The sequence below is a fragment of the Monodelphis domestica genome, chromosome 5 (genome assembly GCF_027887165.1).
Source record: "Monodelphis domestica isolate mMonDom1 chromosome 5, mMonDom1.pri, whole genome shotgun sequence".
NCBI classification, from domain to species: Eukaryota; Metazoa; Chordata; class Mammalia; order Didelphimorphia; family Didelphidae; genus Monodelphis; species Monodelphis domestica.
Window position 1 is genome coordinate 228,258,592 of NC_077231.1, and position 23,440 is coordinate 228,282,031.

The 23,440-nt window shown below is 43.1% G+C and overlaps 1 protein-coding gene across 2 annotated transcripts; it reads right to left on the reverse strand.

Annotated features, from left to right (window-relative positions):
- Positions 1-4,172: 4,172 nt before the first annotated feature.
- ABCF2 (ATP binding cassette subfamily F member 2) lies at positions 4,173-21,696 on the reverse strand. 2 transcript variants are annotated; one of them, XM_056799917.1, is made up of 15 exons: positions 21,484-21,696; positions 19,925-20,123; positions 14,101-14,313; positions 13,460-13,642; positions 11,584-11,755; positions 10,096-10,191; positions 9,331-9,433; positions 8,442-8,537; positions 8,218-8,337; positions 8,023-8,112; positions 7,663-7,773; positions 6,772-6,834; positions 6,117-6,245; positions 5,397-5,600; positions 4,173-4,863 (listed from the first exon to the last, which is right to left on the reverse strand). In XM_056799917.1, the coding sequence occupies exons 2-15, from the start codon at positions 20,082-20,084 to the stop codon at positions 4,726-4,728; spliced, it is 1,878 nt and encodes a 625-aa protein (XP_056655895.1). In that variant the 5' UTR covers positions 20,085-20,123; positions 21,484-21,696; the 3' UTR covers positions 4,173-4,725. The 2 variants fall into 2 exon arrangements, with proteins under 2 accessions (XP_056655895.1, XP_056655896.1); XM_056799918.1 differs by having other exon boundaries at positions 21,354-21,507.
- Between the last annotated feature and the right edge of the window lie 1,744 nt (positions 21,697-23,440).

The window sequence follows — 23,440 nt, forward strand, 5'->3', positions numbered from 1 at the left end:
CTCACCTGTTTCAGTACCTTGCAGATACATACCACGTAGGTCTCCTTGTAGCTCCTCCACTTGGCCTTTTTGTACCCCGAGGCTCCCGCCAGCAGTAGCTGCTGTTGCTGTCCATTCTCGGCACTCACCCCAGAGGAAACGTCTCCCCTAGCTCTCTGGGGAAGCCACTTATGTGGAAGTGGCTCACCTGGCCCAGGGATGTATGTTTGAAAGGGAGAACACCTGGGAGCAGGAGATTGAGGGAGGAGTGTGTCTCAATGCAGTCCTGAAGACTTTCACCTGGAGACAGATGAAGCCATCTGCCTCCCTCCCTCCCTCCAGGACACCAGAGCCAGGGGTGGGGACCATACACAGGGTACAGAGGTTGGACTGAGGAGGACTCCTCTAAATGCATATGTGGTTAAGGCCATGATTCCGTTCCCCAGTGTGAAGATTAAATTTAACTCTCCCCTGATTGTGAAGATTAATTGTAACCCCTGCCCATTTTTAGATCTAATCAACAAAAGTGTAAACATCCCACTTAATGATTAAGTGGGAGGTCTGTGACCCACATATGCAATAGCGGGTGACAAATCAGAATCGACTGACTGCCTCCTGGGCAGTCCTAATCAAGGCATTATTTGTCCACGTAAAAATTAGGGGAAGGCACAGGAAGTGATGCAAAATAAAGTGTCTTTAAAAGGGAGTTATAAATTCCTGAGTTTTTTCACTTGGGAGTTCTACTGGCAGTTCTTTCTTTGGAGTGGAGGCCGGTGAAGAAATCTGCCCACTGGGACCCAAGATGTGGTGAGTGAAAGGCTGACTTCTTTCAAATTGGATTTTCTGAAGAGACTAGCCTCAGGAGACTTACCCAGGTCCTTGGCTTTGCGAGGCCCAAGGACTAACTCTCCCTGCCCAGGTTGAGCCAGGGGCTGGGAGAAAATAGTTGGTGCTTAGGCTAGATATCTTACCCTATCCTCTCTCTGATTTTCTTACTTCACTCTCTATATTTTGTAAATAAATTTCTTTGGAATTAATATAAATTCCTAGAGACCCTATTTTAAAAAATATAATCCAGTCCAACCTTTTTAATAAAAACCCTTACTTCTTACACCAACATACAAGGAGGGGAAATGTTGGACTCAGAATCCCAAGATAGAGGTTTGAATCTCACTGAGCCAAACTTGTGTGACTATGAGCATCACTTAATGTTAGAGTGCAACTAATTTCCTCTGTAAAAACAAGGCTAAGATCTAGAGAGTACTTACTTGATACAGTTGTTTCTAGTCTCAAATGTGTAAAGTGCTTTATAAACCTTAAGTGTTCTGTTTACTATTATTCTGTACTTATTTTGTGATGACACAAAGCATCCAGAGAATGGTAACATACAGGAGGAACAATTTTTTCCTTTTAAACATTTTATTTTTATTGCTATCTCCTTTTTTTTTTAAATACATCACCTTCATTTTGGAAAATAGCCTTCCCTCTTCCCCTACCCCACTAGTCGTCCTTGTAACAAAATAAAATAGAAATACAGCAAAACCAACCAACACATCAACCAAATCTTGATGGGTTGAGCACTCCACCTTTGAGCCTCCCACCTCTGCGAAAGAGAATCTCTTTCCCCATCTCTCTCATAGTGCCCAACTCTGTCATTACAATTACACAGAAGTTGAACTTCATTTTTTCATTTACATTGTTGTAGCTATGGTACTTATCATCCTGGTTCTGATTCCTTCAACCTACAGCATTTCATGTCTTCCTATGCTTCTCTGAACTCTTCGTTTTTTATTACGAGATTCCTTTAGTGTATCACTATTTAGTCATTCCCAATTAACAGTTATCTACTTTATTCTCAGCTCTTTATTACCACAAAAAGTGCTATTATTTCGGTGTATATATTATTTCCATGGGGTATATGCCCAACACTGGGATAATACTTGTCATTTTCCCAGAATTCCATATTGCTTTCCAGAATGGTTGGACTAATTCGTAATTTTCCCAAAAGTATATTATACTACCTGTCTTTGTACAGCCAGGAGATGCAAGTTCTAAATCTTTCTGGGGGGGAAGGGGAGAGGTGTGTATTAGGGTGTACAACAATCTCCTCCTCTGGTCTGCTTGCCAGGCATTTCCCCCCATTTCACAAAGGGCCCTTACCAGTGAATGCATCAATGCCTCAAGTCCATAAACCTGCAAATGTCATCAATGGTACTTCAAATATTTATTGAACACCTACTATGTGCTAAGCACTGTGCTACTCAGGGATAAAGAAGCGGAAGCTATTTGTTTTCAAGTTTACACTCTGCCTAGGAGTCAAAACTAAGGCACCTGGAACAACTGGAGAACAGCTGAGTGCTCAATAGCGTAGAATGCTAATAAAGGCTTCTGGGTCAGAAAGAATTCCCTCTTCCAATCTGGAGCAGTTGGGGAAGGACCAGAGAGATGGCTAGGGGGCTTAAACTGGTATAGAAGTGGGAGGTAAGGATGCGCTGGGCCTGCTCTCCCCACCACCCACAGTGCATATATCCTCTGTTTTAGAATACTCACACCCATTCTCTTTCAAGAGGCAGCCCAGTGAAGTGGTCCCTTTTTAACTATGAAACCTTGGCATGGATGCATGACCTTTTCCTTAGTTTTAGAATCTGTAGGAAGCATGGAGACCTGAAACCTTACAGGATGGAGCCTTGAGAAGGAAGGGAGACAAGGAATGGAAGACAAAATGAAAAATGGGGAAAAGAAAAGACAAAAACTGATTTGGCCATTTTGCCTTGGCCCCAGGGGATGAGCATTATTTTTGTTTAGTCTTAAAAAGTGTCAATTTCTTGAAGGTGGAAGATCCAATTACAAGGTTTAGAAATTTATCATTTACTCCAATGGATTAGGGACTTAATGTGCAAGGATTTGACAGGAAGAGGGCAATACTTATCCCAAGAGATTCAATTGCAAATAATGAAATTTCAAGAATCACTAAAAATATTTTTTAGGAAAGCTCTACACACTTCAAATCACACAGTTGGCCACTGCTGTAGAAGCTAAGATCTTGAGAGTATCAGGAAGCCTTGTGGAGTGATAGCACTGGCTAGGAAGGAAGGAAGCCTAGGTTCAAACCCAAGCCCTTATCAGTGATGTGATCTTGGGACCTGGGCCTATTTTCTATAAACCGAGGGCTGAACTTGATGACACCTAAGGTTCCCTCTAACTCCCAATCCCGACCCTTGGCACTCAATAGTCAATTTTGAGGGGATGTTTCTTAAGTCTCAGAGAAAGGTCTCTTCTTCCAGATGACTACCAAGAAGCAGAGGAGATGGTCATTCAAGCCTGCATGGAGGGAGGCCTTTCAGTCACTGCTGTCCATCTCATCAATCCTCATTAAAAACCACCTTCAGTGCCTAACTGCTTCCACATGTCCTTATTTCTCCTCCACTAGAAATATCCAGCTCTTTATCTCTCCAAATCCTATGCACCCCTAAAGGTCCAGCTGAAATTCTAACTTCTTGAAACTCCTCTGGCTCAACTCAAACCATCTCTTTTCCTTTTTGGAATGCTTCAGTGCTCCACCTGGTACTGGCTCCTATACTCCAGAGGCTGGAAAACCATTTCTCCAACAAAGACAGAGCATTTGAGGGCAGGGCTTGGGATTCCATTTCTTTTGCATGTACTTCCCACAAGGCTTAGGTTCAGCCCAGTGGATAGATAATGGGATCCAGCCAGGAGCTATTTGCCTCCTTTCTAACACAGATGAGAATTTCTGAAGGCTGGGGGAGGTGGAAGGAAGATGAGGGAGATAGTGGGGATGCTGGTTCACAGTCGCTTTTTAAGTATTGAAGAGAACAGCTACCAGTGGGTCAGATGGCATAAATGATGGAAATAAAAACAGAGAACAAACAAGTCTTTGTATAGGCCTGGGGTTGTCTGACAGAAATCAGGTCATTCGAAAGAATCAAAAAGGAAGAGCCACTCTGATGCAGGACAGACACCCAGGTGCAGGGAATCTCTTCACAAACACTCAGCCCTCTCATCCACACTGCTTCCGGGCTTAGCCCTCCCCAGTGTACTCCGCCCAAGATCAGATCCTACTCAGGGCAGGGTTCCTACAGTTTCTGGAGGGAAGGGTCATGGGGGGCAGGGGTGGGAGCTGGGCTAGAGAAGGGAACACTACCCAGGCCAAGGAAGCAAACTATGGCTGTGGCTTTTTTTTTTCCTTTTTCTTTATTGGACACTTTGTAGGGGTGTCAGGCAGATCTGGTAGTTACACTGTTAAATAATTCTTTAAAAACCAACCAGGACCAGGACCAGGGCCCCAGCCCCTAGCTCTGAATCAGAAGCAGAAGGGGAGAAGAGAAGGGGAGGAGGGGTTGGAACCTTCCTCACACCTCCTCGAACCCAGGCTCCCTTCACTGGAGCCCAAACTCTAAGGCCTGGGCCCCAGAGCTGCCCCCAAGTGGCCCTGACTGCATCAACATCCAGGTGTGCAGAAGGTAAACGATGTGGGGGTGGGGAGGGCAGCCAACTGTGGTCCAGACATGGATAAAGGTAAGCAGAGGGAGGGCAGGAAACAGACAGGCGATGTCTGCAGAGGTCAGAGTGCTAAGGCAGGAACAGGGAATGAAAGGGAGGTGGGGAGGGAAGATGGCAAGGGGTGAGGAGTATTGCCGTGATGCAAGAGCATGGCCCGGGGTCCAGTCCTGGGCGGCTGGTCGAGTCCCCAGACCGAGGTCCTGACCCAAACCTGTGCTGGCTAGCTCACACGTTGTGGGTCCTCTTGGTGAGCTGGGGCTCCTCATCCACCAGCTTGGACTTCAGGTGCTCCTTGTAGGCTAGGATGTCACCAGACCACTTGGTGATTGTCTGCTTCTCACAGACCCAGATCTCCTGAGCCACCTGGAAGGACAGGAGCCCTCAGTCTCTGTCCATGCAATCCTGACGGATGGCCAGTCACACAGCCCTGAGCCCGCCCTGCCTTCCCTACTCTGTGCAAAGCACGGATCAGGAGCCTTGGGTCCTGCACCCCCACCCCCACCCATTGGCTGCATTAGCTTCCCCATCTGGCCTTGGTTTCTTCATGGAGAGAAAGAGCCCTCCCAGGCTACTGTATCCTCTCTGGTCCCAGGCCCCTCGGTCAGTAACTGCTGCCCAGGGACCATCCCTGTCCAAGCTCCCCTCTCCTACCACGGTAGATCAAAAGTCTCCCAGATGATACTGGTTCCTTCTTGTAAAACTAGTCCCACCAGGAATCCTAGATTCTCACCCCCACCCCTTCCCCAAGGCAGAATTTCTGCTGAAGTTCCTTTAGGGATGACTCCAGAGCTGCCAGAACTCTCCTATCCAGGGGGTCCTTTTCCTCCACTATCTGAATTTGCTCTCCTCCTCCCAAATACTCATCCCATCTTTTCCTAGGGTTCAAGAGCACCCACCTGTTGGATGAGCCGGAAGTCGTGACTGACTAGCATCATGCCACCCTCAAATTCGTTGATGGCATCCGCCAAAGCATCTATTGTCTCAATGTCCAAGTGGTTGGTAGGTTCATCCAGGAAAAGCATGTGAGGGTTCTGCCAAGCCAGCCACGCCAGGCACACTCGGCACTTCTGCCCATCTGAAAGATTCCTGATGGGGCTCACCTGTGTGGGAATCACAACCCTTTGATCTATATAGACTTTGGGGAGACACTCTGCACACCCAGCAGCAACAAGCCCCGATGTTAGTCAAAACCAGCACACAGGATTCCTAACTCGTAGTTAAAAATGCTTCTAGTCAGGATGAGACCCAAGGTTTGCTCCTGGGCTTGCTCTCCAGTCTCCGCTGTGTTTTAGGAAATTATTATGAATATCTGAGTCTCTTGCCACTCTCTTCTTCCAACAGATCCCTACCCCATGAGAGGTGAGGACCTCAGAACACGGGAGGGGACCATCAGAAAAATCAAACTTCCCAGTCCTCCCCATTATAGAACTCTAAACCAGGAGAAAATGTGCAAGATTCCAAAACAAGATGAACCATCTGGAAGTTACGATGTCTCTTCCCTGCTACTTGGCCCTCGAAGTCTGAGGAGCAGGCAAAACTCTAAAGTTCAAGATAGGATGTCCATAATATTATGGTTCGGGATTCTCCCAGCTCCCTGGAGTGCCATTCTTGCTCACCTGTTGCTTTCCAGTTAGGCCATATCGACCAATGATCTTCCTCATCTCCTCCTTCTCCTTGATCTCTGGGTAGCACTTCAGCATATATTCTAAGGGGGACAGATCCAAGTCCAGTTGCTCTTGTAAATGCTAAATGAGGAGAATAGCAATAAGTCAAGGGTTAGTTACCCCTTTCTGAGTAGGATCCTCAAAGTGGCAACCATGCAGTCCTGGCCCTTGAGGGCCTCTCACCTCTAAGGTCCCCCTGCTTAAAAGATGGTAAACTCAATGCTGTCTGCTTCTGTCTTTATGGCATAGGGTAACAAAAGAACAGACTAGAAAAGCTGTACATCTCTTACTGGGGTGGCAGGAAAGTCGGGCATAGTTGGACAGAGGTCCCTGAACACACATAACCCTTGTATCTTAGATAGCTGGTAGCACAACGGATGGAGCACTGGGAGTTAGAATCATCAAGTCCTGAGTTTAAATCTAGACTTAAACAGTGAGTAGCTATGTGACCCTTGACAAGTCATTTAACTTCTGCCTATATCCTTTTCCTCAACTGTAAAAAAGCATTTAATATCACTTACATCAAAGGGTTGTGAGGATTAAATGAGATAATCTTTGTTAATGACTCAGAAGGCATCATAAAAATGCTTATCCCTTCCCCTTGTACCTGATGATATCGGCCAATTTTGACATGAGAGTGTTTTCGAATCATCCCATCTGTGGGCAGCAGCTGAAAGAATAACACAACTGAGGAACATACAAAATTTTTCCCCCTAAGGGACAGACCCCAACCCATCATTTTCCTCTACCCCCTTTAGTGAGATGCTTCATCTACAGAGCTAAACAGAATGTAGCACCATCAACTTGTTTCTATCTTTGTTACCATAAATGTATTTATGGAGATCATAAACTAACTACACCTCCAAATACACACAGGCACAGATGGAGTAGAGATCAGGCATACAAACAAAGACAATGAAAACTTCATGTCCACTGTTCAAGAGAACAAAATTGAGCTATCTTCTGAAAACCTACACAGGTAAGAAATACAAACCTATGCGAACCTCATCCCTTTCTTCTCCCCAACCTCTAACTCTTGGCTAAAGAACGTCAAGTAGTCCTCCATCCTCCAGCCATTTGGGGGAAGATGTCCAGTCTCTACTTCAGGGGTTCTTAACCTATCAAAGGTCTCTTTGGAAACCTATGAAGCCTCTGGTCCCCTTTCTCAGAATGTTTTGAATATATTAAATAAAATAGGCAGGGCTACAAAAGATGTAATTTTTTTTCTCATCCAAGGTCAACATGAATCCCAAAAGAAATACTGCTCTTGATGGAGAGGAGTTCAGGTGAAAGAAAGGACAATCATAGACAAAGCAAGGAAAAAAATTACAGTGAGTCACTAAGAATTATTATTGAGGACTGGCCTAAAAGAGTACTCAATCTCCAGTCCTCGGACCAATCATGAAGAAAGTGTCCAAAGCAAAGACTTTCCTCCTTCTCCCAACTGGATACACATATCCGGTCTGACCCTCATGATCCAGGAGAGGGATAGTCCTACCTCTCCTGTTAGCAGCTTCAACAAGGTTGATTTTCCAGCTCCATTGGGCCCCACTAGAGCCACACGTGTATCCAGGTCAATTCCAAATTCCAGGTTGTTATAGATGCAGGGCTGTGGTATAGGTGGAGGAAATATGGATATGTCAGTGCTCTGTCTTACTGTGACAAGCTCCTCTTTAACCTCAACCCCCAAGAGAGGGAAGAGGACCACCATACCATTCCCAGCTCTTCCCTAGCTGTCAGATCATGAATTCCCCTACGCTCTAAGGTGTTTTGTGTGGTGATAGCTCTACTCATTCCTGACACCATTCCTCCTTCTCTTCACTGTGTGGCCCCTTGACCCACCCCAATCTGAACTTACCCCATCATCTGTATACTTGAAGCTCACATTCTGCACCATGATAACAGGTGGAGGAATCTTCCCACACGGCGGGAAATAAAATGAAAGTGTCTGAAGAGTAGAAGCATAGAACATTTATTAGAGTCTAGGCCTCCTTCCCACCTGCTCCCCACCACCAATACATGGCCCCAAACCCTTAGCCCATGTGGTCTCTACCTTATCACTAACGACCCTCTCAGTCAGCCCTGAGGCCATCATCTTCTGCAGTGTTTTCTCCTTGCTCTGGGCCTGACGGGCCAGCTTGGCACTGCCATGACCAAATCGAGCAATGTAGTTCTGAAAAAGACCAGGGTAGTTGAGGTAAAAGAACATGGTTTCTCATCCCTCCCCCACACTTCAGCTTCTAAAGGTAGTTTTCCCATTGTCTACAGCCTTCATACCTTCATATGAGCGATCTGATCCTGTTCCCAGTGGAAACGCTTCATTTGATTCTCTTCCAGTTCCAGTCGAGTCTTCACATACTGGTCATAATTTCCCTGCATGAATGAGTTGGATGAAGCAGGCAGGTAGGTCAGGGGTTAGAGGAAGGACTACTCTGCTTTGAGCTGGGCAACTTTATACAGCAGGTAAAGAGGGGGCAGCTGCATAGTGACAGGCCTAGTCAGGAAGACTCATCTTCATGAGTTCAAATCTGGCCTCAGACACTGAAGAGCTATGCATCTGTAAAATGAGCTAGAGAAGGAAATGCAAACCAGTCCTATGTCTTTGCCAAGAAAACTCCAAAAGGGAGTCACAAAGATTTGGACACAACTAAAAAAAAATGATGGAATAACAGAAAAATGGGGATATGTTCAAAGTTAAAGTTTCAAATTTGGGAATCCACAGACTTAGGAGAGGTTGCTGAGAAGACATATACAGAATATGGAAACTACTGTGTGGGCAGTGGAGAACTCAGCAATCACCCAAGAGCCAAAGTTCTTCCTACCATCTTAGCCGGGGGAATAACATAACTAACAATAGTAAGCAGCCTTTAAAAATGGGCTACTGAGGTTATCTCTGCTCTTTTATTCTGATGAAGATTTAGTGGCAGACATCTAGCCCTGTACTTTCTGGTAAGGAAAGAGGGAAAAATTTTGGGAGTTTTAAAAAATTACATCTTGAACAGAAGGCTCTATCTATTATAAGGATAGGTTATTAAGGGAAAAAAAGAAGCATATTAGAAAATGATGATAATGTAAAAATAAAAGATATCAATAAAGACAAAAAAATCTCTATAACATTCGTGAACCCAAAGAAGTCACCCCAATCAGGCTGCAGGAGCCCACTCACTGTGTAATACTTGAGCTTCCGATTATGCATGTGGATGATATTAGTACAAACACCATTCAGGAAGTCTTGGGAATGGGAGACGAGGACCAGAATTCGCTTGAAGCTGAAAAGTCAAACAACTCATGAAAGAGGCTAAGTTCTCTCATTTTCCTTAATCATTAAAAAAAAATCAGGTGGAGGTGGCAATAACCATGGAAGCGAAAGGAAGTCAGTTGGGCTGAATATATATGCAATACAAACATAAAAAATGTGGCAGGGGCTATGTAAAGATAGCTGCCTGGCCTGGGATGAAAGAACATATAATAGGTTTTGACACACTGGGAACCCCACCCCCAGACCAAAGCCATTGCCAAATATAGTCTATTTATGTAAATCAGGGATTCCTTTTGGCTTCATCAGTGTTCTTCCTTATTCTCTTTATTAGGCTTCCAAAATTGAATAGAGGATCTGATCTAGATGCTCTTGAGGGGGTCTTGCTCTTAAATCTGCTATAGAGTTGCTTCTGATCTTGTCCCTAAGTCCATGAATTCTTAATCTGGGTTTTATGAACTTATTTTTCTTATATTTTTACTAAATCTTAATATAATTGATCCTATATATTTTATTTTATGGATTTAAAATCCTTATTCTGCAAAGGGATCCATAAGCTTTACCAAGCTGCTAAAGGGGTCCATGGCACAAAAAAAAAAGTTAAGAATTCCTGCCCTAGTCAGTCCTCATCCATCCCACCCACCCATACATGCACACACACACACACACTCTTACGTCTTCAGCTCTTCTTCTAACCAAACACAGGCATCCAGATCCAGGTGGTTGGTGGGCTCATCTAATAGCAGCATGAAGGGCCGGATAAAGAGAGCTCTGGTGGGAAGAAAAAGAACAAAAGAGATATTTATTAAAGTTTGTCCTGGCATGCAAGCATTGGGTTAGGCCCTGAGGAATCCCAGAGGCAGTCTATGGCTCCACAACTTGAGAGAGAAGGGTAGAACTTAAGAGATGTGAAAGAGAATGATAGAAATAATTATAGGGTTGGAAACTAAGACTTTTGAGCAAAGAGAATATTATTCTTGAAAACAAAAAGAAGCTACAGGAGACCTAATAAAGATGCTGTTTCTTTAAAAGTCTCCACTCACACAAGGGACACAGGAAATGATACCAGCCAAAAGCAGCTCAGTTAGCTGCTATGACAGTCAAAGGCAGAAACAAGGGAAAACATAAAACATATTGCTTCCTGGAGTAGTAAGTTATTCCATTTACGAGGAGAGACCCAATAGTTCTGCTGGAGGCAGAGAGATGGATTTTAGAGTCCTGTTTCCCCTGCCCCAGTGTTCTAAGAGGAGTTGTTAAGTAGCCTTTCAAAAACAAGTTTTTTTTAAAATGTTTTTTTTATTTTGTTTAATTGATTAATTTAATTAAGTATTTTTCCAGGATTACAAAAATCATGTTCTTTCCCTCTCCTCCCCCCACCAACCTCCTCCCATAGCTGACACACAATTCCACTGGGTTTTACATGTGTCATTGGTCAGGACCCATTTCCATATTATTGATATTTGCACTAGGGTGATCATTTGGGGTTTATAACCCCAATGATATTCTCACTGACCCATGTGATCAAGCAGTTAAAAACAAGTTCTTTAAACATTCATTCTCTCTCTTTTTTAATTAAGTTTATTTAATTTAGAATATTTTTCCATGGTTACATGATTCATGATCCTTCCCTCCCCTTCTCCCACCCCCTCCTTCCATAGCCAACGCACAATTCCACTGGGTTTTACATAAACATTCATTCTCTTGAAGGAGGAAATGAGACAAAGAGCCCCAGGAAGTAGAAAAGGAAGATAACTTGGGGAGTATCTGGAGACTCTAATTTAAAGTATCTACCAGTCTAAGTCTTAAGAGGGCAGAATGAAAGGAGAGGATCAGCACCTTAAGTTGTTAGTTAAACGCCTTAGTTAATTCCTTAACACAGATTATTAGGAGTCAGGCACTAGATAGAAAGGAGAAATAAGGATTGGAAGATATTGCCAAGGAAGGACAAAAAGGAGTCTTCTTAAAAATTCTGTCCTGTTTAGACCTGTTACCTACATAACTCACCCTCTATAACCCCCATACCTATAATTAAAATCATCATTCATTTGGCATGCATCACTGTTGACCACTGTTCTATGACAAATGGTTCCAAAGAGTAGTTTGGGTCCTACCCTATATTTGCCTCAAGGAAATTACACTGGCCTGGGGGGAGGGGATACCTACCTGGCAAGGGCAACCCTCATTCTCCAGCCACCACTGAAGTCCTTGAGTTTCTTTTGTTGCATGGCAGGTGTGAAGCCCAAACCATGTAGAATTCTTGAGGCCCTCATCTCTGCCTTGTCAGCATCCAACTCCTCTAATCGTTCATATAACTCCATCAACTTCTCACATTCCGCTGCAACCAAGAGAAAGGGTAAAAGACAAAAAAACTCCTTAGATCTGGTGCCTAAGGTTGAATCTCACCAGCCACCTTTATTCACTTAAGTTGAATCTTACCCACTGTGAAGAAGGGATTAACTCTCCCCTCACCTACTTTTAAATTACGAGAAGTCTATACAACCTACTTAATGCCTAATTGGGGGAGGTCCACAACCCACATGCTAAATAAAGTGGGTGACAACTCAGAAATGACTGACTGTCCCTTGGGCAGTCCTAAGAAAATTTATAAACTACGGTTGGTCCATGTAAAGTGGAGGAAGGCACAGGAAGTGACACAAAGAAGAGTCTTTAAAAGTAGTTGCAATCAAAACAACTCTGAGGTATCACCTCACACCTAGCAGATTGGCTAACATTGACAGCTATGGAAAGTAATGAATGCTGGAGGGCATGTGGCAAAGTGGGGACACTAATGCATTGCTGGTGGAGTTGTGAACTGATCCAACCATTCTGGAGGGCAATTTGGAACTATGCCCAAAGGGCGATAAAAGACTGTCTGCCCTTTGATCCAATCCATAGCACTGCCGGGTTTGTACCCCAAAGAGATAATAAGGAAAAACACTTGTACAAGAATATTCATAGCTGCACTCTTTGTGGTGGCAAAAAATTGGAAAATGAGGGGATGCCCTTCAATTGGGGAATGGCTGAACAAATTGTGGTATATGTTGGTGATGGAATACTATTGTACTCAAAGGAATAATAAAGTGGAGAAATTCCATGGGAACTGGAACAACCCCCAGGAAATGATGCAGAATGAGAGGAGTAGAACCAGGAGAACATTGTACACAGAGACAAACACACTGTGGTACAATGGAATGTAATGGACTTCTCCATTAATGACAATGCAATGATCCTGAACAACCTGGAGGGATCTACGAGAAAGGACACTATCCACATTCAGAGGAAAAACGGTGGGAATAAAAACACCGAAGAAAAACAACAGTTTGAATACATGGGTCAAGGGGAAATGGCTGGGGATGTAGACTCTAAATGAACATCCTAGTGCAAACACCAACAACATGGAAATAGGTTCTGATCAAGGACATATGTAAAACCCAGTGGAATTGCACATTGGCTCTGGGAGGGGTGTGGGGAGGGGAGGGAGGGAAAGAATATGATTCTGGTAACCAAGGAATAATGTTCTAAATTGACTAAAAAAAAAAAGTAGTTGCAACTTCCTGTGAGAGGGAGTTTTTGCTAGAAGTTTTTTGGAGTTGGAATTGTTCTTTCAGAGCATCTGAAGGCTGGTGGAGATCTTCTCTTTGGACTACCACATGGGTGAGTGAAAAAGGCTGACTCCTTTCCTGGCTCCTGGAGGGACTAGTTTCTGGAGAGGCCCCCTGTCTTGGAGGCCTCCTGGCTCAAACTCTTGCTTTATTCACCACTAGTGCCCCTCTGACTCCTGCTCCTCCAGTGGAAGGTTAACAAACCCTACCTGGCTTGAACTAGGACAAAGTAATTATCTAGTGTGATAGAATATATACCTTCTCTACTCTCTTTCTCTCTATTTTCACTCTTTTCTCTATTTTATAAATACTGCTAAAAAGTCATTTGACTTGAGATATAGATATATTAATTTTAGCAACCACATTCTTATATTCAGTCCAACCTTAATTTAACACTTACACCACCCAAGGACCCAATCCCCAGTCCCTGTCCATACCATCCTCATGGGCTAGTCGCTCAGCCTCTCTCTCCAGCATAGCCCGCTCTGTATCCACCTCCATCACACACTGCAGGGGTGTCTTGTCACTGGGGGGCATCTCTCTAGTCAGATGGTAGATATCAATATGCTCTGGAATAGGCACTTCCCGCTTACCAATAGCAGACAGCAGCATGGATTTTCCTGAAGATGAAGGAAAATTTTAGGAAAAGGGTGAGGAGTTAAACTTATCTCACATAATTCCCTTATATAAATCCCTCTTCCCAACCATAAGGGATGTTCCTAACTTGGGTTTGCAAACACTGCCTGCACCTTTTTATTCTCCTATCTCTCTTCTATCCATCTTGAAGCTCACCCTCCTCTCTGAAATAAAACTTCCTTGGCCATCTTCCCAGCCTACTATTTTCTGTCTCCTCTCATCTATAAACTGTCAATACTTCTGAAACTTATCATGCTCTGCCTTGTATTGTTCAGTTGCCTTTTCCTCTGCCTGTTACTGAGGGCCTTGAAGGCAAGAGCAATGTCTTAGTAATCTATGGATCCTCACAGTGCCTGACACAGTGGCTTGGAACATAGTAGATGCCCTGCACATACACTGTTGGTTGACTAAGCAACTGACCAGACATCTTCCAATGCCTCACCAATTCCATTCAGACCAATGAGGCCATAGCGACGCCCTGAGTTCAGCTCCAGCTTTGTGTCACTGAGTAACTCTTGGCCATGAAAAGTGAGTGAGAGGTTAATAATGTGGACATCAGTGCTGTTGGGGTGAGAGGCCAAGACTCCAGTGACAGCTCGGGCAGCAGCTTTCTTCATCTCAAAATCCTCCAGCTCCTTGGTCAGCAAATCCACTTCTAAGGACATCAAGGGAATGGGTATGAGATAGGTTCAATTAACAGGCACAATTGCTCCCAAAGACTAGAACTCAACTTATGTCCAGCAACTTTACAATGATAATTCAAAAGTCTGCTAGATCAGAACTGACAACCAGACCTAGCACCTGGGCACAGTGTTTTTTGAAAACATTCTATCTGCACTACATATTTAACTTCCCTTGCTTCTGTCTGCCATGGAGATGGCTGAACCCTTCTTGACTGCACCAACTAACCTCTCCAATGCATTTATTTTATTATAAGGTGTATAATTATTTTTATATATGTTCAAATCCCTCAGCTAGACTGTAAGCTCCTTGAGGGAAGGGTCGATATACTTTAGTTTTGTGTCCTTAGCATTTCACATAGAGCCTTGTATAGAGTATGCACTTAATGTCTGTTGAATTGAACTTGTCCAAAAAACTATCTGCTCTTCAGCAGATACTAAAGGGACACAGCTCACCTCATCATCTAAGAGGCTGTGTTTCTAGGAAGCCAAGCTGCCCAGAAGGGGCTAGTCATAAGGCACTATGATCCCCACCAACGAGGCATGAAAGGAGTTTGTCATTTCTGGTGTCATCACTATCCTTCCAAGAAGGAAAGGACTATATTTAACTTTTCCAGAAAAAGCCAGGTTCAACCAGTGGGCCTATACCACCAGATGGTAAATCAATTCTTGTGAATCATAGTTACTACACCCTTATGTTATCTGGGCCAAAGCTACCTCCAAAGATGGTCCTTGAGGTTTGAGCAGCTTGCTCAACAATATTAGTTTTAAAATCATTACTCTGAGAGGGAGAGAGGAGCTCTTTGAAGTTTGCTTGGATAAAATGAAATGGGGATAAGATAGAGAAGTTAGGAAGATGCAACAATATAGTGGAAAGAACACTGGATTTGGAATCTAGAGGCCTAGGAATGAGTGTTGTCTTTTTCCTAACTAGCTAAGTGACCTGACCTAATTTCACCTCTGGGCATTTCTTTATGGTTATAGAATATTAAGAATTGGATTTTAGTGATCATCTAATTCTTTATGTTGCAGATGAAGAAATGGGTCCAGAAAGATAAAGTGCCTTGCCCCCAAAGTCACATAACCAGATTATACAAGATGACTTGGACACTAATCCTGACTTCTATATGGGGTAATATTCTACCCCATAGCCACACTGCCATTGCAATTAATCATTGCCTGCCCCACCTACCTTCACTGTTTCTTTTCAGGATCAAAGAAAAGAATGGATGCAAAAGTGCTTTGAAAGTATAACAATGAAATAAATTTGTGAAGATGAATCCTACAGGATGACTAATAAGTTTAGAAAAGGAAAGGGTAGGGGCTACAGAGGAACAGCTAGTGAGGATAAGAGAACTGGTCTGGTGAAAGAAGGGGGCTTAAAGGGGGTGGGACAAAATAAGAGTTCAATGAAAGTATAGAGAAAATCTTGAGGAAATGTGGACGTCATCTACAATGAAGGATCTGTCACATCATGAAAAGAACACTGAATTTCTAAGGGGATATTTAAGCTCAATTTCTAGCTCCAGGACCACGATCAGGTCATTCACTTTGCTGGGTCTCATCTTCCTCTATCAGACTGGGACAATATCATCTAGTGTGAATCCCCACAAGGTTGCTGTAATTTTTAAGCAAAAATTTATTTTAAAAGCACTTTAAAAATATTAAAGTATTCCATAAATGTCATCTACTATTAGCATCAAGATAATTAATGTGAAGAGAGAATGATGACAGCATCAGACTAAATTGGTGACATCTAAACCATTGAAATGGCATTGTGGATGGGCCAGCAAGTGGCAGAGCCAGGAATAAAGAAGTCTTCAATCATCTAGGAATGACATTGCAATAACAAAGGTCTGAAAGGCTCCTGAGATAAACAAAGGAATGGATGTAGGCCAACTGTTCATTCTTAAAATCCCCAATCTGACCACCTTTCCAGTTATGTGCTTTGGAAAGTAGAAGCCATCCGGTGCAAGTATCCAATGGAAGTTGGAGTGGGAAGGAAGATGGATTAGACCTGTGCAAGTCTATCTAGAGACAGGTGTGACTGAAAATGATCAAAGCTCCCTTAAGAGCAGCTCCCCAACCCCTGGGTCTCTTTCCTTCTCTAGTGACTCTTTCTCTTCCTTTTATTCACTGCCACGAACCCATGATCCCTAGGTCATACTGATGTTCAGGGTCAGACCATCTTGCCTCAAGGGAGAATTTGAATCACGTTATCCAGCCCTCTGATTTTCATCTTTTCCCTCACTACTCCTAAATACACTCTCTGTGCTAATCAAATCAAAGTTCTCACTGGCTCCCAAATGAAACACATTTGTTCCTACTTATACTTTGATTCATGCTGTTTCCCACAGGACAAATCACAAGCCTGTGAGTCTTAAGAATCAAGAAAGAAAAAAGACAGACAAAGGTTACTCTCTTGCATGGTTTTTGGTTTTCCATTCTCTGATTCCTGGGAAGACTGCCTGGCCAGACTGGAAAGGCTCAAGCTTGGTGATATGGAGCACAGAATCATTCTAAACACCACGATCGATTTGAGAGAAGATTCAGCCTGCAGCAGATTGAAAAGTGAACCAAAGGAGCTGTGAAAGAAGTGGTATAACCCTGACACCCAGTAATATGGGAAGTCCCAAGAGGGTTATTAAGAAGCTTAGTGAGATATTCTAGAGCAGTGGTTCTCAACCTCTCAATTTGTAGCAATGAGAATACATAATGCATATTAGGTATCTACATTCCAAATCATAACTGTAGCAAAATTACAGTTTTGAAGTAGCCACCAAAATTTTTTGGTTTGGGGTCACTGCAACATGAGGAACTGTATTGCGGGGTCACGGCATTAGAAAGGTTGAGAACCACTGTTATAGAGTAATCCAAAGAGTGATACTCAGAAGGAAGAAACCTTAGAATTCCATCTCAGATATTTAGTTGCTGTGTGACCATGGGCAAGCCATTAAACTTTCATTTAGAGGCTCACTTTTCTCATCTATAAAGTGGGAATTATCCTTGTTCTACATATACATCATGAGGTTGTGAGAAAAATGCTTCCCAAATATTAAAGCACTAAGTACATGTAAGTATCCTTCAGTGACATGAAGCTAAGTGGTGAGTGAAAGAGAGATTTTACTTTCTTAGAGACTAGATATGATGAAAAAATATTTGCCTCCTTAGAGAAAGCTAGGAATTAGGGAATGAATCTTTGTTTGGTCTAAGAGTGAAAGTTAAAGAGTTTTCAAATTCCCTAATTCATTCCATGTGTATCCATTGCTTTAAAGATCATATAAACCCAAGATCATGGTTCCACTTTATTTAGGAGAGGGTTTTATCTTCCTTGTTTCAAATTACATTTCTTACTTTGTTTAGCCATTCACTCTCATTTCTTCCATCTTTACCCATCTACTCCTCTGATCTGGTCAGGAAAAACTTTCTACCTCTTAGTTCTTTATTTTGGATCAAAACTGTCTATATCATTACTAAAAGCATCAAGTACTAGAATATTGTAGAATTCTTCTGTGGGATCCTAGGAAGGGGCCACTCTTCTATGAAAAGTAGGAGCCAATTGAAATTGACTAATCTTCTTGAGATCATACCAAAAGTGTGTGGAAGGCCAAGTATGAAATGTTAATCAGAACCAGAGTGTGAGTCTCATCTGAGCATCAAATAGCCAAGGCTAAAGTCCAATGGAAGCTCCCTGATGCCAAAATTTAGTGGGAACTTTCACTTTTGATATAAGAAAAGACAAGAAGTCTATCTTGAACACTGAACAGGAAAGCTAAAGTGAAGTCTAGTTCCCAGTCTCTAAAAGGGAGCAATTACTTAGAGCCAAATAGATTAATCTAGGTTAGGCTAAGATGCCAATTAAAAGTTGGAGAGCTGAGACTCACCAGGAAAAGAAGAACTAACCTTTTCTATGCAAGAGGCCTAGACAGAATGAATAAGAACATCTTTACATGCCAACCTGAAAATGACAATCTTGAGCTTTGTAATTTTTGTTTTCTCTCCCCTTTACCCTTTTATAAACCTCAGAATAGTTTTTACTCAATTAAAGAGTTGTCCAACATCTTAAAGAAGGGAGGGCAGGTTTCCAGTTTTAGATTGGTGGTAATAAAACAAAACAAAGTGCCTCCTTGGGGCACTGGTTTGGGAGTTAAGGAGTAAAAGTTATTCCCTTTCAACAACATTTCATCACATGGCCCGAGTATCCTATCAGTTTTTCCCAATGTCCAAAAAAAATAGAGCAATTCCTAATCTCCCCCTTTTTCTCCCTCCCTGATGTTTTTTTGTCTGCACCAATTATTTTCATCTTCCTTAAAAAGTAATTGTGTGAAGTACTTTCTTGGGCACAGAGGACACAAGAAGTAGAAGTAGAACAAAGGCAAAAAGAAGAAACTCCCTAGCTAATTCTTGTCCTCAAGGAACTTACAATCTAAATGAAGAAAAATGACATAAAAAGATATACAAGACAGCAGTTGCTAAGTATCAAATGATATGTAGAGACAATAATCATTTTATAGGAATTCAATGAGGACAGAGCTTACTGTGGGCTGGTGTAGTTGAAAAAGGATTCATAAAGGAAAAGGTATCCAGAGAGGCTGATTTTGAAGGAACAGTACTCATCATTGGAAATGAAAGGCGAATCAAGCAATGAAGACTGAGAAAGTATAAGGAGGGACAACAAAAATTCAAGTTTGGTTGCAAGATTCATGTAATAAATAATTGAAAGTAAGGGGGGAAGGGGTTGGAAGGAATTATAATGTCATTGGTATAAGGAATTTCTGAAGTGGAAAAACTTTCTATGATGTGGGAAAGCAATTATTCTGCAAATTACAGTCAGATAGCCTGAACCACTGATTAAGAGGTTAAATGATTTAACCAGATTCATAGAACTATTATATGTCAGAGGTAGGACCTGAACTCAGATTTTTTTCCACCTGTGAGGTAGGCCCTATGTTATACCACAGTGTCTCAAATAACTAAACAAATTGAACAATACCAATATAATGAATTATTTATCATAATGAATAACTTAACATGTTACTATAGTTAATCTTTTCCTTGTGTATTTCATCTCCCCAAACTTCTTTGGAGGCTGAAAGAACTTTATTCTATCATATTTCTCATAAACTACAGTTTGGTGGCTTGTAAATAACATATACTCAATAAACATTTTCAACAAAATTAAAAAGAGAAAGGAGTCTCTTTATAGGGGGTCAAATATAAGATATCTTTTTCTATGTGGTTAAGAGCTCTTAGAGGGTTTCATGGAACACAAAATCCAGCACCTTGGCCATGATATGGGCACAGTGAATTATTATCAATTATGAAAATAAGATGGTGAGAAAGAAAAGTTCTTAGGCCCCAAAATGAGCACACCACTACACTCTGGCACTGGTTACCCAACAGTCTGTTGGCTCAAGTCACAGCCCCCCAACAAACACCCACAGTATAAGGCACATTCCTTGCCCTTTTCTGGATTTAAATCATGAGGCTCTAACAGAAGTCACAGTTCTGACAACATTAGATCTGGGAACCCCACATCAACTCTGAACTATCAGAGAACTCTCATAAAAGATACTTCACTCTTACCTAAGGTTTCTTTGCCATTGGCTTCCTCATTTTTCTCCTCTACCACCTGTGGCTCGGAGCCAGCATCTCCATTTTCTTCATGCCCCTTTCTGGGCCGCTGCCTGGCTTTGGCAGCTTCCTTCTTCTTGGCTGCCTTCTTCTTGGCCAGATCAGACGGCATGGTGATGAGCCACAGGTGTTACAGTTCTTTCAGCTTAACCTAAAGTGAAAAAGGTAAAGATATCTACATATTCAAGAACACACCACAAAGAAGTAGGCCCTTTCTCGGTTTGCTCTCTTTAATCTTCTGTCTTTTCTATTCCTATACTATTGTTTTTTACTCATTATATAGTGGCCAGGGATGTTTTCCTGACTAAGACTTTACTCAAACTTTACCCCACCGGTACCATCATCTTTCACTGAACCCCCAACTGCCAGATCACAGACCAGTGCTAAATTTTAAATCAGAGTAAATTAAGGTCAGCAACTTAGGTTTTCCACTTAATTGGCAGTGCTAGGCAAATCACCAAACCTTCCCAGGCCTCAAATTTGTCTGTAAAATGATTTTGGATTAGATAACCTAGAAGGCCCCTTCCAGCTCTAAATCTATGTTCCTATGGCCTACCTTTGCCCCCTAAAAGAAACCCTCACACACATATACTCTTTAGTTTACCTCCCATACCTCTGCAATTTGCCTACTTACTCTTCCATCCTTGAGGTCCTCAAAGTTTCCTACCTTTCACAAGTTTCCTCTAAACTTCTCTCCCCTGGATCCTGTCTTTTTTACCTTTTAAATGTCTCTCATTCTATCCTTTCCTCTTCATCTAACCTTGCCTGTTCCTCTTCCTTTCTTCTGGCCCCTCCGTATCAACTCTCTTCCCTTCTACTATTCCTTATTTTCCCAACACTACTCCTTCCCCTCTACTCTCTTCCTGTTTATTTCTTTTCCTACTTCTTCCAAACTCTCCTCTTTCCTGTCCACCCTGGTCTCCTCTTCATTCCATCACTCATGATTCTCCCTCTACTCTCCCTTCTCAGTCACTTCTCACTTTTCACTTTCTCTATCTCTTCCTCCCATTCCCCCACTCTCTATCCACTCTCTACTCTCCTCACTCGCCCTACTCCCAGTCCCTCATTTCTCCCTCATTCTCCGCTTGCTCCTCCTCTCAACTATCATTCTTCCCTCTTCTCCCATTCTCTATTCTCTTTTCTACCATACCCTCACTTTCCTACTCTCCCTCCTCCACGTTCTTCCCCTCCCCCAACTCGCTCTCTCCCTCCTGCTAGTCTCCCTTTCCCCCATCCCTCTACTCTCGTTCCCTACCCTCAACTCTATTATCTACCCCCCTCCCCCAACTCTTCTTCCCCAACTCCTCTCCACTCTTTTCCCCGCCCCCCACCCTGCCCCCCACCCCGGCCCGGTTCTCTTCCCTCACCAACCGTCCCTCACCAGAAGTCCTCTTCCCCCAGGCCTCCTGTCCGTCCCCGGGGTCTCCCCTCTCCCTCCATCCCTTGCCTTCCCTTCAGGCCCGGTTCGACTCTCCCGCCCTCACCGGCCGGCACCCCCTCCCCCAGCTCACCGGGCCTCGCCGCTCGGCCTCTGTCGCAACAGAACAGCTTCGGCTACTCCGCGTGCGGCCGGCTCTCCAGCCAATCACAACACCCGCCTGCTCCCGGCGCGTTTCCCCGCGGCCACCTGGGAAATGTCGTCTTCCTGGCGCGGCCGGCTAAGGCCAAGGTCCTGCACGCGAACTACTGCAGTTCCCAGAGACCTCAGCGCCGTCGCGATGACGCAATCGGAGAATGGGGGCGCAGTGTTTCCTGGGAATTGTAGTCCACCATAACCTTCGCACGTGAGTTGACATTGGTCCGGGGAACTGCAAATCCCAGCAGAATATGCGCATAGGCGGGTAGCGTTTTCAAGTGCTCCCCACTACCTTTTCGAGGCCTGCTGGGAAATGGAGTTTCCAAGTGGGAGCCCAACAGAAGAGATTGCTGGGCTCCAACTACATTTCCCATTATTCACCACTTGGCGTGAGCTGAGAAGACACAAAGTGCAGGCTGGGTCGCAGAGAGAAGAGAAGAGAAGAGTTCAGCGAGGAACTGAAGTAGTGTACTAAACCAATTTAAGAGATTTAGTGGAGGGTCTTCCCAGACCAGTCCTCCCTGCCTAAAAAGTTTTACATAGGCTTTTCTGTACGTTACGAGGCCAAGCTTCCTGCAACAATTTTCAGCACCTCTCCCTCCACTTCCTTCCTACTCATCTCTTTGCCATGAGGCTCGGCGGGACGGCGGAAGGTGGGTGGGGGTAATGTCCTCTTCGAGATCACCTGCCACCTCCTATCTTTTCTTAACAAATTCCAGGGCCTCTTCCTCCAGCCCTCATCCCCCTGGCGCCTGGGACTGTGGTTGTGTTTTGACTTCGGACGCTAACCCCCATCCCTTTCTACTACTAACTACAAAGTCTACTCCTTGATTTTTAAACCTTTTCCCAGCCCCTTTCAAATTTCTGCCTTGGTTACTTCTTTTCCATTCTGTGGCTCTCCCTCTCCCCTCCGGGTGGATGGCATAATCACCCAATTTAGGTCAAAATAAGACAGAATATTATGAGATGTAAAATGGATAATTTTGACTAAATTTTAAAGGGTTTGCAGAAACAAAATCAATCCAACCAAGATTAAAAGGCAATCAAGCCTCAGACACTTCCTAACTGTGTAACCCCGGGCAAGTCACTTAACCCCTATTGCCTAGCCCTTACCATTCTTCTGCCTTAGAACCAATACCCAGTATTGATTCTAAGACGGAAGATAAGGGTTAAAAAAAAAAGGCAAACAATATACTGGTAAAAATATAGCAAGTGTCTGACAAAGGTTTCGTTTCTCAAATATGTAGAGAACTGAATCAAATTTGTAAGAATATAAAGTATTCGCCAATTGACAAACGATCAAAGGATATGAACAGGCAATTCTCAGATGAAGAAATTAAAATTGCCTTTAGTCATATAAAAATGCTTCAAATCATTATGAATTTGAGAAATGCAAATTAAACTCTCAGGTACCACCTCATACCCCACCAGAGTGGCTAAAGTGACCATAAAGGAAATGATAAATAGTGGAGGGGTTGTGGAAAAATTAGGACATTTGATACAACCATCCTAGAGAGCAATATGGAACCATGCCCAAAGGGCCATCAAATTGTACACCCAGCAATAGTACTACAAGGTCTGTATACCAAAGCAATTAAAGGTAGAGGAAGAACATGCTTGTACAAAAATATTTATAGTAGTTTTGTGTGTGTGTAGCAAAAAACTGGAAACTGAATGGATGTCCATCAGTTGGTAAATGACTGAATAAGTTGTGGTATACAATTGAAATGGAATACTATATACTATAAGAAATGACAAATGATCATCAAAAAACCTGGAAAGAGTTATATGAAATGATGCAAAAGTGGAGTAAACAGAACCAGGAGAACATTGTACACAGTATCAACAATAATGTATGATGACCAACTGTAAGTGACTTAACTATTAACTAA